Below are 18,403 nucleotides of genomic sequence, written 5' to 3' on the forward strand. Positions count from 1 at the left end.
GAAGGGATGCCAATTTCATCCGAAGCACCTCAATGGGAATGTACAAAATGACGTGAGCTAGCTAGCCAGCTACCTGACGGGCTATAAAATGTGGCTCCTTCGGGATCTATTTCCGCTACTGGAGCGAAAAAACAAACAAACAAACAAACAAACAGAACATTTAGACATATCACGTCAGAAATGTCACTTACTCAATATTACTTTCTTGTTTATAGAACTGTCGCATAAAAGCAACATCACACATGCAATCATGAGGTTATAGCGAATATCGGTACGGCTGTGATATATCGGCACGTGCTAATGTTCAGTATAACCGCACTCTTGCTTGTGTGATATTGCTTTAATAACTTTCGGTGAGTTCACTTTTAAAGAATTTAAACACTTCTGTCCCTTTGGTCCTATCAGGAACATGAAATGTCTGCCATAGCATGTCCCAGCTTGTTTACAGAATTTAAAAAAGATGCTAATTAAACTTAGGAATTAAGTATATGTATGTGTGTGGCTGTGCTCCTTTAATAATAGAGCTGCAGTATACACTGAAAAGCAGAAGAGGGCAACACTGTACACAGCAACAGCTCCTCTTACAGTGAGAGAGAGAATCCATTCTCCATCCTCTTTATCATGTTAACCCCCTGAGCATTAAGTCACTGAGCGCCAGTATTTATACACTCACTCTCTTTACACAAGTATATGTAGAGAATAAAATATCTTTCTGTTACAGAAATGTGGCTATAACGTGTGCTGTGACTTTTACTGACTGCAAATATATTACTGCAATGAGTCATCACGATTTATTATTTAAAATGATGATAATCGGTTTACTTAATGCCAATAAAAGACAAAAGAAAAACACAAACACAATGGAACTACATGAACCAAAAGGTTATAAATCATGTATCTTTATCAATTGTCTCAAAAGAACAGTGAATAAAGGCTGACCTGTGCCAGTCCTGTCTGAGCTGATGAACGCTGCGCCCTGAGCGAGACGCATCGTTCCGGGCAGCTGCTAGAGCCGCTGCTGCGTTCTGGGCCATGGCCATAGTGGAATGAGGTCTGTGGTTGGCTGAGGAGGCGGTCGAGTTTCTACCCGAAGCAGCTCCTGCCCTGTGATTGGCTGAGGCAGAAGGCTTAAAATGTGCTGCTAGAGCCAGGATGAGCCTCATGGCAGATTTGAGGTTCCCTTCCACGATGTCTGTGAGAAGCGAGAGCAGAGATAAACAGGAAGGCTGTATTTCGTGGTGGGTTTAAACGTGTACAGAAGCTAGTCTACATGCGAGTGACTCAGAAACTCACCTCTGGCAGACGTCTGGGGCATGCGTATCCGCTTGGAGGACACAAACTGCAAAACCTTCTCCACATTTTCTCTCTTCTCTTGGTTGTCCTTTGGTGAGTAGTGAATACCCTCCAGGAGCTCGCCAGCTACCACACAACAAAATAAAAGCTATGTGAATAATAATATACTTAGATAATAAAATTGTCCTATATACTTTGATAGCATGATTAACAGCGATAGCATGCCATGGGAAGAAGGTTTATGGACATTAAAACAATAACAGCAGAATCATTAAAATAATAATAATAGTGGACACCAGGAACAGTTTAATCTTATTTGGCTATATAAACTGATACTCAGGTTTACACCAAATAAAGAATAAACCACTTTGCGGTATGCTCTTAGAGGAAAATGAATAATGTGGTGGCGTGAAATGGAGTTACTGTTCCCACCTTGATCATTTTCCCAAAACAGCATGGGGAGAACATGCAAACTCCACACACACACACACACACACACACACACACACACACACACACACACACACACACACACACACACAACCCTGGAGGTGTGAGGCAAACGTGCTAACCACTAAGCCACCGTGCCTGTTTATTATTATTATTATGCTTTCATTACACGTAAAATCTGCCATACAAGTCCCAGTGCACTTATAGTCCCCACATAGAAATGATAACATAAAGGAATAAACAGAATAACCAAGTTAGGAAAAATGCAATATGTCCAGCTCCATCTTTGTATCACACAGGAAAACAAGATTACGCTGGAATTAGGAAAAAAACCCAAAAAACAAACATTTCTTACATATAGACAATGCTGAATACATATTATATATTCAGAGTACCTGTGAAATAACCTGAGTGTATTTATGGTATAACCCAAGTGTATTTGAGTGCATTTATGGTATAACCTGAGTGTATTTATGGTATAACCTGAGTGTATTTATGGTATAACCCGAGTGTATTTATGGTATAACCCGAGTGTATTTGAGTGTATTTATGGTATAACCTGAGTGTATTTATGGTATAACCTGAGTGTACTTATGGTATAACCCGAGTGTATTTGAGTGTATTTATGGTATAACCTGAGTGTATTTGAGTGTATTTATGGTATAACCTGAGTGTATTTATGGTATAACCTGAGTGTATTAGAGTGTATTTATGGAAAGACACCAGGTCTTTCCATAAAGGTTTAGTGTGTGTTTGTTTATGAGGAAAAAAGTGAGACGCCATCCATTTTCAAAACCTTTTTAGAAATATTTAGAAATTGTGATTAAATCATATAAATTATTAATTCTACACATTTTAGAATTCTTTTAATTATTAATTAATGTTAAAAAATTTATATATATATATATATATATATATATATATATATATATATATATATATATATATATATATATATACATATATACACACACACACACACACACACACACACAAATAACTTTATAAAAATATTTAAAAAAGCACTTTTAATTAAAGGTTAATTGATGGTTCTAATCAAGGATTTTTGTAGCTACAGAACCACAGAGCACAGTGTGTTAGTTTAAAAAAAATGAGAAATAATTACTGTATGAGGATGGAGAGTGCAGAAGTACTATAAGTTTGCCATTACCTAATGTAGTACTGTAAGGAAACGACCCCATATCATAAAACATATAGTCAGAAAAGAATATAGATATCAGAAAAGAAATGCAGTTACTTTCAATATGTCAGGTCAGAGAAAGAATTGTACAGGTAATAGCTTGACATTTATGACTCCATCTTCTTACCCACTATCTCAATGAGGTGTGCGAGCACCACACCGTCTCGGAGATCCTGCCGCAGATCGCTTACGGGCTTCAGACCGGGCTTCTTCCTCAGCTGAGCATTCACCCACGACACATACGCCACCAGTTGTTGCTGAAAATATAACGCTCGGTTATACGACCCATGCTAGCAATAGCACGCACATTACATTACATAATATTACAACAGCAAGGTCTGGTGCATAAATTAGCTTTAGCACTGGACTTAATCAATTCAAACTGTAGAATAAAACAAATGAACGAAATGTACGTGAGAAATGTAATTTAGAGCACGATGCTACGACACAGCTTACATTCTCAGACACACCCATAAACAAAAGAGCAGTGTCAGTTACAGATTGGTGTCATTTCAACAGTCTGGGTTAACACCACACAAAACTGAGAGCACTAAACAACAGAGCTGAATAGTGACGGTGCATTTTAAAAGCTGGGAAATCTCTCTTCTAAGTAGCATCTCTATAGACTTACAAAAAAGTGTTTAAAGTGTTGAAACAGAACAACCAGTTACAGATGAACTTTTATAAAAAATAAAAAAAAAGTTAAAAAAGGGCACCAATCATTTTCTCTCCACTCTCAACTTGTTTTTACAAACGTTTATCTCCCTATGTTCTCGAACACTGCTACTGATGTATATTTCCGTCTTTTGTATTACATCACGGTTTTGTGTACATTATGTACACCCCCATTTGGAAAAAGTTGGGACAGTATGGAAACTACAAATTCAATTCACCCTGTACTATATTAAAAACACATTATTAACACATTATTTGATGTTTTACTTTGAGAATTTAATTTATTATTTAAAAAAAATATATACACTCATTTCAAATCTGATGACTGCAACACCCTCCAAAAAAGTTGGGACAGTCACATTTTCTTTTAATAACACTTATTAAGCGTTTGGGCGCTGAGTGAAGACATTAGCTGGTTAAGTTTAGCAAGCAGAATTTTCCCCCATTCATCCATTATGCATTTCTTCAGCTGCGCAAATGTACAGGGCCTTCGTTGCCTTATTTTGCATTTTATAATGTGCCACACATTCTCAATCAGAGACTGCAGGCAGGCCATGCTAGCACCTGCACTCTCTGAATGTGCTTGTAATCTGGGCAGAATGTGGTTTGGCGTTGTCCTGCTCTGTATGGCAGCATATGTTGCTCCAAAACGTGTATGTATCTTTCGGCATTAAACGTGCCCTCACAGATGTGCAAGTTACCCATGCCATGGGTACTGACACACCCCCATACCATGACAGATGCTGGCTTTTGGACCTGACGCTAACAACTTGGATGGTCCTTTTCCTGTTTGGCCCGGAGAACACGACGGCTGTTTTGTCCAAAAACTATCTGAAATGTTGACTCGCCGGACCACAAAACATAATTCCACCGTGCTACTGTCCATCTCAGATGAGACCGAGCCCAGAGAAGTCGGCAGCGCTTCTAGACAGTGTTGATGTATGGCTTCTGCTTTGCATAGTAAAGCCTTAACTTTCATCTGTGGATGCAGCGGAGAATGGTGTTGACTATTAAAGGTTTACCAAAGTATTCCCGAGCCCATGTCAGGATATCCATTGTAGATTCATGACTGTTTTTAAGACCGTGACATCTGAGGGATCGGAGATCATGCTCATTCAGAAGTGGTTTTCGGCCTTGCCCTTTACACACTGAGATTTGACAGGATTCCTTGAATCTTTTAATGATACTGTGCACTGTAGAAGGTGAAATGCCCAAAATCCTACCGATTCCTCTTTGGGGAATGTTGTTCTCAAAATTATTCCCTAATGCATCTGTTGGCAGATTGGCGAGCCTCGACCCATCATTGCTCTTGAAGGACTAGACCTTTTTTGGAGGCTCCTTATATACTATGATTAGACGATTGCCTCATTGGCACCCTGTCCAGGGTGTACCCTGCCTTGAGCCCGATGCTCCCTGGGATAGGCTCCAGGTTTCCCCGTGACCCTGAAAAGGATAAGCGGCATAGAAGATGGATGGATGGATGGATGGAGACGATTGCCTCACCTGTTTCACATCACCTTCTTATTTCAACTCGTCACATTGCTATTAGTCCTAAATTTCCCCGTCCAAACTTTTTTGGAATGTCTTGCATGCATCAATTTCAAATGAAACATTTACCTTCAAAAAACTATGCCAGTGATTAGGTAAAACATCAAATACCTTGTCTTTATACGTTTTTTGTTTAAATACAAGTCAAAGTATATTTACAAATCACTCCTCTTGGTTCATTTTCTGTACTGTCCCAACTTTTTCGGAATTGGGGTTGTAAGAATAAAAGACTTACAGGAAAATAATCAACAATGGGGTGGTCTGATACGGAGCAGAGTAAAAGTTGCCACCCTGAAATTGATTGTTTTCCTATAACAGCATGTCCCAAAGTGTTTTATTCCTCTTATACCAGAGCAATTTCTCAATTATTACAATTTCTTATTTATATTTACATATCATGGCTGACCCTGCACTCTGACCCCAACCTCCTAACATGCTGGGATATGCGAAGAAAAAAGAATTTCACTGTTCTGTAATGTGTATGTGACCAATAAAGACTCATTATCGTTCATAAATGCTCAGACCTAATGGTAAATGGATGGATTACAGATCACTGACAATCCAATACGATTAATACAATTAACATTTTTACTTCCAGAACCACAGTTTAAGCATCATTTATTCTATTCATCATAAAACTTTAACGAGTACAAAAGTACCTATGGAAGCCATCCATTAACATATCCAGGGAAAGTTAAATGAACACAATTTTTTACGTCGGTGAAGCTTTGGACTGAGGCCTCAGGACTCATGGCCTGTGATTCCCAGAAATCCCTCTCCTTTCACTCAGGCCTGAATCGAAAGTGCAGATTAGTCCACCTTGCATTTCCACTGTCTCGTCACAAAATGAAGGCTTGGCTCTTGTTTCCTCTGCAGCCAGTACACAAACGACTGCACAGACAGTACATTCATACCCTTTCAGGAATGGCATGCCCCAATAAGCACTGCTGTCATGTCACGCCTCCTGGCAACATGATGACATTTTGAATAAAGTTTCGGTTTTCAAAGTGCTAGAAGTCAAGAATGCGTTATTATTCAGAGGAAAAATGGGTCAGAGATGCAATGCTACAGTTTGGTTGTTTACACACATTTAAACATTATTAGAAGGGCTGATCCTTCTGTATGAGGTATAAGTAGGGCTGTACAATTATGGCCAAAATGATAATCCCGATTATTTTGATCAATATTGAGATCTCAATTATTTATCACGATTATTAATTGATTTTAGTGACAACATATTTTTATTGCACTTTCACATTTATTAAGTTTTCTCATGCCACAATATAACGCACAAGTAGGCATGAGAAAACTTGAGCTGGTCAATTATGACAAAATTTAGCAACATAGTGTGAGCCATGACAAATTAATTTACCTTCTGATAAACTAAATTTAATATTTTCAGTTAATTTTACAGACTGTATGCAAAAAACAATTGTTAACCTGTTCCACCTTGTAAACAAATACAATAAACATCGATGTTCAGTCTTTGAAGTCTGCTCCTCTTAAATATATTTAAAGCTACTCTATTAGACATTTTTCACCGCCATGATTCTGGGCTGGAGTCAGTTCTCGACCCGCTCTGTGTATATTGTGTATATATCTGAATAATCTCATATAGGATGTGATTGGGTGAGCTCATTTACCCGTCAGATGCAAAGCGCTTTAGTTTAATGGTGTTCATTACTGATGCGCCGATCAGGATTTTTACAGCCGAAACCGATCCAGATACCAATCTTTTTTTTTTGTTTAAGCTTTAATCAGGAGGTCTGTCATAAACAATTAAATGTAAGCTCTCTGCTCATGGTCACTGTTAATTGAGTTAAAATAATAGCAATGAGATACTGTTGGTTAACTGATAAATAAACAAACAAGCATAACATTTATTTTTAAATATCTTAAACAATAAAGAGTCCTAATTAAAAGTAGACTAACACAAAAATGATCATATTAGGAAAAAGGCTAATGGCTTCCTAAGGAAATATTTAATTTAATTATTTAATTTATCATTTTATTAAGTTATTATAATATCTATTTTTTTATATTAAATGATTTATTTATAACCAAGCATATTTTCTGTCTTTACAGTTTAGTAGTTTTATTTTTGTTTGTTTATCAGTTTTAGATTGGTTCCCCAGTACCAGTCTGCTGATAATATGTTTTTGGGGGATTAAATCAAAACATGGAAACAGGAGTTGACTTTTCTAGTGATATCTGGCAACCCTGAGTTTAAATGAAGTAAATTAGAGTTAGTGAATGGAAAGCGGCAGTGTACTGTATGTTTACATACTGAACAGTTGCTACTCTTGATTATGATTGGTGAGGAATTTTTTAATAAAGAAGTTTGAATTAAACCCACCTTGTAGCGTTAGCATTATTATTAATTTACTCCGCGCGTAGCCACTGTGTCTACACGAGCAGATGCAGGTCATTTTGCGGGATCAATAAAAGATGGCGGTTGTGAGATTGGGAAGTTGAAGCAGATGATGTACAGAGTTACTTGTCATCATAATGGCTTCTCTGCAGTATTTCCACACTTGTTCGGTTAACTGAGGAGATGAAAAGCAGTGTGAAAGTAACTGTAGCTTACAACAACTCCGAACAGGGTCACTCACACCGGTGTGAATAAATATTTATTCATGGTCGCACAAAATACTTTTCAGTCACAAATGCGAGTGAAATGGTCGCACTGTACAGCCCTGAGTTTATCTGCAATGTTTTTTCCCGTTCAGCGTGATGATGTTTAATGTCCCCGACAACCTCTGTATTGCTATTTAGCATCGTGTGAATTTCATGATTTCTCCTCGCGCAAAGTGCTGGAGCTCGAAGCGAAGCTGGCAGCTCAAGGGCTAAAATGCTAACTCCGTTTCGGGGTTTTGACACTACAAAATGACGTCATCCCTGTGCCGCTCTATGGTGATTGGCTGTAAGTTTAGGAAGCGCTTGATTTGATCTGCAGCAGAGTTTTCTATTAGCGGAGAACGAACTTTAAGCATTAATATCGCAGTCGATCATGTTCATTTAATCGTGGGCAGTCAAAATCGTAACCGCGATCGATATTCGATTAATTGTGCAACCCTAGGTATAAGTAATACCGACAACAAAATGCGATAAACATGCTGACAGACCAGGCTGAGAATCCAAGCCCAGTTCACAATCATTTTAGACAGAACGACTTATAAAAAGATTATGTTCATATTATAGATGACTCAATCACACCTCTGATGTTTTGCATAACTTGCAGAGAGTCAGCTTGGTTACTGAGGAGGAGTCAGTATGGCATCAGTACTGGGTATTAGTCGATACACTCGATGATTGCCATCATATCTATCCATTTTCCATACCGCTTATCCTAAACAGGGTCACGGGGGAACCTGGAGCCTATCCCGGGGAACTCGGGGCACAAGGCAAGGGAAAACCCTGGACATCGCGGGGCACAATCGCACACGCACACAAACACTATGGACAATTTTGGAATGCCAATCAGACTACAACCCATATCTTTGGACCAGGGGGAAGAAACCGGAGGAAACCCCGAAGCACAGGGAGAACACGCAAATTCCGTGCACATAGGGCGGAGGCAAGATTCGAACCCCCAAACCGAGGCAATCGTGCTGACCAATAAGCCACCATGCCTGTTCTGCCTGTTGCATCCCTATGTAGGGAGTGAAATGACTTGTTTTAAGCAGTAAATTCACCAGGCTGTATTACACATGACTGCAACAAAAGATTTCTTTTACAAAGTTAGAATTTTTTTTTTTTACAGGAAAAACGATAGTTGGAATGAATTTTGTGCAGACACTGTATGAGAAAAGGTGTCTCACGAGACATGCGTACTAACAGTACAAATTCTTAGCATGCAACATGAGGAGATTTAAGCCCAAAGTATGCGTCAATGTTTACATGTAAGCTAGGAACAGCGTACAGTACGCGTGATGCAAATTTCATCAACAGCAGAGTACGCGCACCGCCAGACTGTTCTAACCGTACGCTGTTCCTAGCATCGCACATGTAAACGTGCTGAAGTTGTCTGTGAGGAGATGTTTATTATTAGCATTTATAAAATGAGTCTACAGTGTTGGTGCTATGTAACAATCAGAGGTGAAGCTGTCATTTTTCTGACATGCTGGAGGACTTTACGATTTCTGCGCAACAGGACATTTCTGTCCAATAGGACGATTTCTGCGCAACAAATGTTTTCCATGGTACATTCCACACCATTAAACATACCTATAAATGGATATAACGTTGCTGAATGACATTTATTATTTAATAAGTTATAAGCAGCAAACTGCTGCGGTACAAGAGGAATAAAACACTTCATGCCTCCCCATTGGTGTTCCTTACTCAGAGGGAAAAGTCCACAACTGAATTGCAGCGTATTCAGTCCTGACAGCCTCTACCGTACAGCGATGAATAATAAAGCGAGGCAAAGTTTAAAAAGAAAAGCAATCCTGTACTCCTTTGGAGTTTTTCCCATGCAAACAGATATTATAATGTGAAATATTTTAACAGCCACACAAAAAACCAGTGCTAATATTTGGCATATGTTGGGCTGGTGAGAACAAAGACTGCCTTGTCTGGAGCATATCTGTCTCTCTAAAAACTCAGAGTGGTCCAGACCGGCTGCCTTCTCGAGAGAGGATGCTGAACACAGGGAGCATTCACAACACCGAGGCAGTGTTAGCTGCTGACCATGCTGGACAGCCAGAACGTATTGCTATCTCGGTGCAGCCAGGCGTGACGCTAAGCATGCGGTCTGTTCTCGCAGTGACCAAGCAGACTGAGAACCTCACTGCAGCGTCACTCCTTCCTGCACGTTCCTGTTTCTATAGCACAAGGGCAGCTGGGAACCAGAACCAAATCACTGGACTGCTTTATGGTTACACAGAAGGACAGCTGGTAGAAAAGACACAGCATAACAGGTGCTGGACGGATCTTGTAAATTTGTAAATGCCCCATTATTGGGGAAAACTGCACAGAGCTGTAATGCATTTCTCACACTACTAGACTAGAAACTGAATTCTAGTCTAGTAATTAATGTATATAAATCCTGCCAGTCAACTCATGTAAACACATTTCTATATAAGGAAGTAACTATCTAGCCTTCTTTTTTTTTTTTTTTTTTTACATAAATTAAAAAAAAAAAGAATTTATCTAATTTTTTAAACTGCTATTATAGCAAACAATTCAATATAGCCAATATGGTCAGGATGAGTGATATTTTACAGAATGTAAATGGTTTTAATTATAAATGCACCAAATGTTTTTAAGTGATCAGTGCTTTGAGTATTACCTAGTACATGATACTGCTTATAATTTAATTATACTGAATATAATATAAGAGAGGAGTCTTTCAGCTAAGCATGAGACAGGGAAATAATCCTAACTAAACTATAAGTACAAGAAATAATAAACATATAAGGCTGTGGATCGGATAGGATTGTACTCGTTACTGATCTGAAACTGACATTTTTACATTAATACTCGCAAACACTGTTAAAGAACATTGCGAAACGGACTATCAAATAATCATATAACAAGTATCAACAAGTCAATTATGACTATATACTGTACCAGATATGGTCTTGTACTTGTGTCCGTTTCTCATTATATAACCTGAAGGAGTTGTCTGATTGTTTGGAGGTTGAGGGTGAGCAGATAGGAAGGTCAAAGGACAAAAGAGAGAGAATGATAATTCATTCGCATTAACATGCAAGACAACGCCATTAAGAGGCTTACACTAAACTGGACACAGCCAAAACTTTTTGGACACCTGACCATCACACCCAAATGTGCTTTTGGAACATCTCATACCAGATTTGGTCCCCTCTTCTGGGAGTCCACTCTTCTGGAAAGACTTTCCACTAGATTTCGGTGCATAGCTGTAGGGATGTATGTCCATTCAGCCACAAGAGCATTAGTGAGGTCAGGTACTGATGTTGGGCTCGGAGGACTGGGTGCAGTCAGTGTTACAGTTCATCCTAAAGGTGTTCAGTGGGGTTGAGGTCAGGGCTCTGTGCAGGCCACTCAAGTTCTTCCACAACAACTTTGGCACACCACGTCTTCGTGGAGCTCGCTTTATGGACAAGGGCATTGTCATGCTGAAACAGGTTTGGGCCTCTTAGTTCCAGTGAAGGGAAACAGTATACAAAAACATTCTGCACAATTGTGTGCTTCCAACTTCATGGCAACAGTTTAAGGAAGAGCCACATATGAGCGTGATGGTCAGGTGTTCAAGTCCATCTCACACCAGACACAATACTGTACGCAAGCCTGCTCCGTTCTTCGTTTTACATACTGCCCGATGCTCTCTCATGGAACGTTCATTTCCATTCATGTGTTTTCTTTTACTAACTAAATATAACATGCAAGCATTATACGTTACTGTCCTTCATAATGAACGATAATACTGATTACAATGAACAAAATGAACATTCTGGCAGTTAGAACTTTCACGACGCCAAAGCACACACTGTTATAGCAGGGCTACAGGCTGGAATATTGTGCAGCAATAATCTAATTATTGACCTTATTCGGAATAAAACAATATCCTGATTAAGGTGTTTACATGAGTTGCTTTTAGAATATTCCTTTCATGTTCCCGTGAATGGAACATGTTATAGAACATAGATCGATTAACGGCATGTGTCATTACATCCCCATGCCACGCCGTCCGACGTTCCCTCCAGAATTTCACGTATCAACATACAGTTCATTTTCGTTATGGTACCGTATACAGTTTTGGGTGTTTCATTTTTAATTTTACGAAACCTTCAAGTGCAGTTAATTATTCGTTATGCTGTACATGCAAATAGACGACTGCTTGAAGCCATGGGTTGCGTCCAAAACTGCATACTTAGTATGTATGCACGTATTTCACCTACTATATAGCAGGTAAATACGCGGTTTCAGACGCAGCCGTGCTCTCTTGCTTGCCGTCAAACGGTTGAGCACTGCCACGTGTGTATGTGTCCGGTCGTAAAATGCGGTGAAAACTCCCACACGATGTTAAGAGTGTGATTAAGGTGTTTACATGTCTATGATGCACTTCGATAATGTGACTAAAACAGGAATACTCCACATGTCTTACTTCGATTTGTGTTTACTTTGTATTTGTGTTTTAGCCGGATTAAGGTAATCAATAATCGCTGTTAATAATCAGCATATCACAGTATTGTCTTAATCAGGTTAATATTGGATTATTGTTGTCCATGTAAACATACTGATTGAGTAGCTTTTAACATTTGTGTCGGACATTTCTGTTGATAATCTCTCAATATTACATCTGTTAAAAATAAACATTTCTTCCCTCTTCTAGCAGTTCACCAAATATCCGTTTATTAACTTTTACAGATATTTGAATATTAAAAGGCATATGTCTAATCACTATTGAAGACCTCTGCGCTTTGTGGGCAATGCATCCCAAATTACCGATACTATTGCCCGAATAGTCAGCCATAATATGAAGCAAGAAGTAGAGTAAACTATTGTTTTCACTTACTATCAAGTACAGTATTGTGAAATTTGGTGTGCTGCCAACTTCGTTACAATAATAATAGTACAATTGCTTAGGACCAATCATTAGTCTGCACTGTTACCACCACCACCCATGTGACCATGTTCGGTCTTTTTATTATCCTGGCAAGAAGTGGTAACCAGACTCAGCATGGCTCACATGGGAAAATAATGGAAATAATGACAAAATGCGTGCTCATGGGTATGTCGCGCTACTGTACCACACTGTTTATGTGCAACATTAAAGGTCAACGTCACGTGATGTAGATGAACTCTAGTCAGCATTCAGGTTAATATCGAGCCGATAAACAGACTCAGTATCGCATCGGTACATCTCTAAAGCAAACCACTCTCACACATGGAGATGGAGATAAGCCGTTCACATCACCTCAGTTGTATAAACATGATATAACGCTAGCTTTAGTTCACTTCCTCGTCAATCTAAAGTCGATAGCTAAGTTTGGAGAGTGTTATGTATTTATCCTGCTACGCAAACAACTCCTCAAGGTTTGATTATGCGGAAGCGCGGACAAATACTCAAAGTTTTTTGCTTTGGCTGTGTACCTCATTGAATCCCTCCTGCAGCACATCGAGTAAATTTCCTTTGGATAAGGATGCGATCATTCTTCAGCCTTCCCACGCAGAGAGGCGAGGAGATGAGATGAGATGAGAGGTGAAGGGAGACAAGTCCCGTTAGTCCTCTGACTCACTGGCTCGTATTAATCGCGCATGGCTACACAGTGGGGCAAACAAAGAAACTGTACAAACACCGGCTCAATCTTGTGTGATGGCCATATGTGCGCGCACACACAGTTAGCTCGACACACAGAAACAGGATCCGAAGTAGCCCGAGCTAGCAAGGATGAAACGCGCATGCGCACAACTCGAGCGCGCAGCTGTCGTTATAGCGATGCCCCAGGTTCCAGCAGCTCGGCTAATCTGAGGGGCGGAAACTTCAAAACATACTTCACCTCAGATTAGCCTGAAAAACACGTGTTGATAATGAATATACATACTCGGGAATTAAAAACTATTTTGAAGAAACATACTTTTGAGTACAAACTTTTAGAAAACCTTTATTAAAAAAAAAAAAAAGTGGCCCAAATCCGTTTTTTGTTTCCTCTCGAGCGCGTGCGTGCCGGCCTCGGAAAACCCTTCATATAGTGAAATTTGTGTATATTAGACTTTTTCTACTACATCTATGCTGACTAGACGTCCCGCTTTGTGTTGTAATACACAGCATTTTAGTCTTTTGCCCCGCATCCCGCAATTTGAGATGATGGCCCGCATTTTGGTCAGAAATAAAGAGTTTGAACAGATTAAGTGTGGAAGCGGGGCGTGCTCGAGCGCAGGGTTTGTGAATGGAGTTCGGAGCCGGAGAATGGTAAGGAGTGCACAACTGCGGGGAATTATAGGCTATTTATGAATGTTCTGTGTTGCAGTGAGCTGAGGCGAGAATAAAAACAGGAGAGACAGACGCCTCGAAAGACAGACAGACGTTTACATGGACAACAATATATTTTGTGCATGTAATAATCCGGCTAAAGTCATACTCGAAGTAAACACAAATCGAATTAAGACATGTGGAGTATTCCTGTTTTACACATTATCAAAGTGTATTAGAGACATTTAAACACCTTAAGCACACTATTAACATTGTGTGGAAGAGTTCACCGTATTTTGCGACAGGACACGTACACACATGGCAGTGCTCAACCGTGTGACCTCAAGCAAGAGAGCAAGGCTGCGTCTGAAACCGCATACTTACCTGCTATATAGTAGGTGAAATACATGTATGCATGGTAAGTATGCGGTTTGGGACGCAGCCCATGGCTTCAAGCAGTCGTCTATTTGCACGTATAGCATGACAAATAATTAATTGCACTTGAAGCTTTCATAAAATTAAAAATGAAACGCCCAAAACTGTGTACCGTACCATAACAAATACAGACTGTATGTTGATACGTGAAATTCTGGAGGGAACGTTGGACGGTGTGCCGTTAATTGATCTATGTTCTATAACTCGTAAAACAGGAACATGAAAGGAATATTCTAAAAGCAACTCATGTAAACACCTTAGTCAGAATACTGTCTTATTCAGAATAAGGTCGATAATTAGATTATTGCTGTCCATGTAAACGTAGTCAGAGAGAGCCAACCGGCACAGAGCCGTGTGCACGCGTGTATATAAAATAAAAACGCTGAAACGCGAAAGATAAAGAATATAGCGCCTTTTGAGTTGTTCCAAGCCTGCGTTATATTGTTATCCATGTTAATATTAATAATATTGTTGTCCATGTAAACATACTGAGTGTCAAATCTTGAATCTTTTAAATGCTATTGACTACTTAATTACACTTATACCTGCAACTCATTTAGGTCTCTAACACACCCTGAGGGAGGCTGTATGCCAAAATGCATCAGTGTGTCTTTTAAACTTTGTATGTCCTAATGTGACTAGCCAAAAAACAATAGAGGCTTTTTAATTTTTGTACCAGAAAAAGTGCCTTGGATTTTTTTCTTTTTTGCATTTTTCTAACTATAAACCGTTAAAATGTACAACGTTTTGTACATTAATACATTTACCATTGTATTTGTTGGCAAATCGCTGTGGCATAAGTGGAACAACACACCATCTAGACAGGTGACTGTTTATAGCTGCTATAACGTTAATGATAACAGAAACAGAAAGAAAACTTGTTTCACAGACTACACTTCTGTTGATTATTTCCCTATAATGGCATGCCCCATCATACTTATTCCTTACTTATCAAGTACTTCTCTATGACTTCCTTTTCATACTCTCCTCTAACATTAGCACTGGAAGCCTTCTCACAGTGAACATGAACAAATCTTAAGACAACTCAAGGCAGTGCTGTTTAACAGCATGCAACAACAACAATTGCTAAACAATACACAGTTTTCTGCACGGGTGTGATGTGTACAACTCCACTAGACCACATCCTTCCTGCCAGCTTTAAACTTCCTGATTCATGCAATAACCCAAGTAATGCATATTCTGACTAAATCAGAAGCACTAAAAACAGATCTCTCCCTTTTAAATCCCTGTAGTCAGTAATGAATGTGTTTTTGCTTTAAATTATGGTGTATTAGTGATGCTGCTGTGATCAGGAATCTGTAGTTCAATCACAGAGTAACACATCAGTTCTTTAAAATAAAAGGATTCATCAGTAAACTGCTCACACCCCCTAGTGATAGACATTGTGACTTATTTCACTTATTCACTTCTTTCAAACTATGCTTTAAGATATATTAAGTAGTTCTGGCTTCACAGGTACATTCTTTGCCTACTTAATAAACCCATGAAGGGGCGGAGCTTTCTGAATTTACGCACAACATGATTGAGTGTACCATTGCATTCATATGTCTATATATGGCTATCATGAATATTTGTGTTTAAAACATTTTCAGTACATATATTTCTTACTTTGTGTAGCAAGTAGGAAGTTGGAATTTATGTAAAAGCAAGAAGGATTAAAAAAAGACTTGCATAATAGTCAGGAACATGAGAGAAATCATGGTGATACATGGATTCAAGGGGTCGCGGGGGGGTGTTGAGGATGTTAACACGAAGTGGGAATGAAACCCTGCATGGGACACCAGTCCATCACAGGCTAGGTTGAACACACACCTAGGAGCAGTTTAGCGTCGCCAATCCACCACCTGGCATGTTTTTGGGAGTTTGGAGGAAACCGGAGAACGCAGAAGAAACCCATATGGACATAGGGAGAACTTGCAGACAGACAATAACCCAAGCTCAGGATCGAACCAGGGAACGTGTGTGTGAGGCAGCAATGCCATACAATGTGAGAATATGCTGCACGCTAATTAACTGAATTTCACATAAATTGGATTAGAAATGATTTACAATTTCACCAAATTACAAGTCACATAAAGCAAAGCTGCTGGAGATACCTCTTTGTACTGATTAGTTGGATGTTGATGGAGTTCAGAGCTTTACCCCTGAACAAAGCTGCCAGACTGTTAGGAGAACTTCACCAAACCTTCGGCTGAAAAATCACTGTCCTCAGTTTTAAGTTAATCAGACTATGCTTTTTGATTCACTGCATTTTGATTGGCTAAGATGTATCTTTCATTTGTTTCTAAAATTCAGTTTGCTAATATTGCCATAAAACTGCATTCTGCTTGATATTTACACATCACACCTAGAGAAGAAAAAAGATGACAGAAAAAGAAAAAGCTCGATGACAGGGCAAACTAATTTGCTTAATGCGATTAATTATTGTTAATGTGTCCTTGTAATTGTTGTTTTTTTTTTTAATTTAATGGGAGAGCATGGAAATAAATAAAATAACTTGTGAAGAGAAGTTAGAAAAAAGAAACAATGTCCATTGGCAAAGACCAGGCCTTTTGGAATAATGTGTTCTGGACAGATGAATTAAAGATGGAGTTGTTTGGCCACAGTAACAGCAGACATGCTGGGGCAGACTAAAGACAGCTTTTAAGGAGAATCACCTCATACCAACTGTGAAGGACGGTGGTGGAAATGTTATAGTTTGGGGTTGCTTTGCTGCCTCGGGGACTGGACAGCTTGCATTCATTAATTCAACTATGAATTCTGCATCATATCAAACAGTGCTTGAAGATAATGTGAGGTTATCTGTCCGACAGTTGAAGTTGAACCGAAAGTGGACTTTTCAACAGGATAATGACCCTAATTACATTAGCAAATCCACCAAGGAATGACTCAAAGAAGAAATGCAGGGTTATGGAATGGCCTAGTCAAAGCCCAGATTTGAATCCCATTGAAATGTTGTGGGGGATTTGAAACGGGCAATACAAGAAAACCCTCAAACATCTTTCAACTGAAAGAATATTGCATGGAAGAGTGATAAAAAAAAAAAAATCCAGCAAGCCGATGTCAGAGACTGGTGGACAATTATACAAAACACCTAAAAGAAGTTATTTCTGCTAAAGGGGGCAAGACTAGCTTCTAAGGCCAAGGGTGTACTTATTTTTTTCACAGAAGAATATCGCATCTACTGATATTTCTGTTGAACAAATGACTGAAAAAAGCTAATTTTCCTTGTGGTTTTTGTTCAAGTATATCAACTTTATTAATATGCACTCATATATATATATATATATATAAAATTATTATTTGTTGCCAGTAAGCATCATGATAGTAAGCAGACTTACAGATCCTTCCACACCTGAGGAGCGAGGCATCTTTCTGGCCTGAAAAATAAGCCAGAGCGAATATAATAAACATTTCAGATTTGTTTACACGTTAATGAGTTAAAAAGTGCTGCATAACTTAGCAAGCTAGCTAACCAATAACGTTATCGTTTAAGTAAAGATTTAACAGGTGCTTTTTCACTTCAAGGGGAAATAATTTTCGCTGTAAAAGTTTCACTGTAAGGTCCGGCGCATCCGAGTGACGTTAATCAAACTAAATTCATACAAAAGAGCTAAATCCTCAGCTAACAGCGCTAGTTAGCACAGCTAGCTAGTTTGCTCATGACACAGCTGAACAAATCTGGTTATCTTACCAAGTTAACAAGGTCTCCTCTCAAATCAGTTCAGACTCATTTGGTCTACAATTCGGTTCTCTCTCCGAGTTGATATGACTCCCTGTAGTCACAGGAGTATGAAACAGTATTACTAATAAACATTAACATTCATGGATTTAGCCTGCATTTCCTTCAAAACAAACCTCTGTGGCGTTCTCCCAATGGT

The 18,403-nt window shown here is 39.0% G+C and overlaps 1 protein-coding gene across 3 annotated transcripts in view; it reads right to left on the minus strand.

The window, feature by feature from the left end:
* The window catches only part of dixdc1b (DIX domain containing 1b), a 44,117-nt gene extending 25,714 nt beyond the window's left edge, over positions 1 to 18,403 (minus strand). Inside the window, exons 1-6 of one of the 3 annotated variants that reach the window (XM_053648487.1) lie at positions 18,381 to 18,403; positions 18,217 to 18,298; positions 17,864 to 17,902; positions 3,072 to 3,201; positions 1,294 to 1,419; positions 940 to 1,192 (exon numbers count right to left, since the gene is read on the minus strand). In XM_053648487.1, coding sequence (XP_053504462.1) covers positions 940 to 1,192; positions 1,294 to 1,419; positions 3,072 to 3,201; positions 17,864 to 17,893 — 539 coding nt within the window. In that variant the 5' untranslated portion in view covers positions 17,894 to 17,902; positions 18,217 to 18,298; positions 18,381 to 18,403. The other 2 variants (XM_053648486.1, XM_053648485.1) reach the window with 2 other exon arrangements.

The sequence above is a fragment of the Ictalurus furcatus genome, chromosome 18 (genome assembly GCF_023375685.1).
Source record: "Ictalurus furcatus strain D&B chromosome 18, Billie_1.0, whole genome shotgun sequence".
Taxonomy (NCBI): Eukaryota; Metazoa; Chordata; class Actinopteri; order Siluriformes; family Ictaluridae; genus Ictalurus; species Ictalurus furcatus.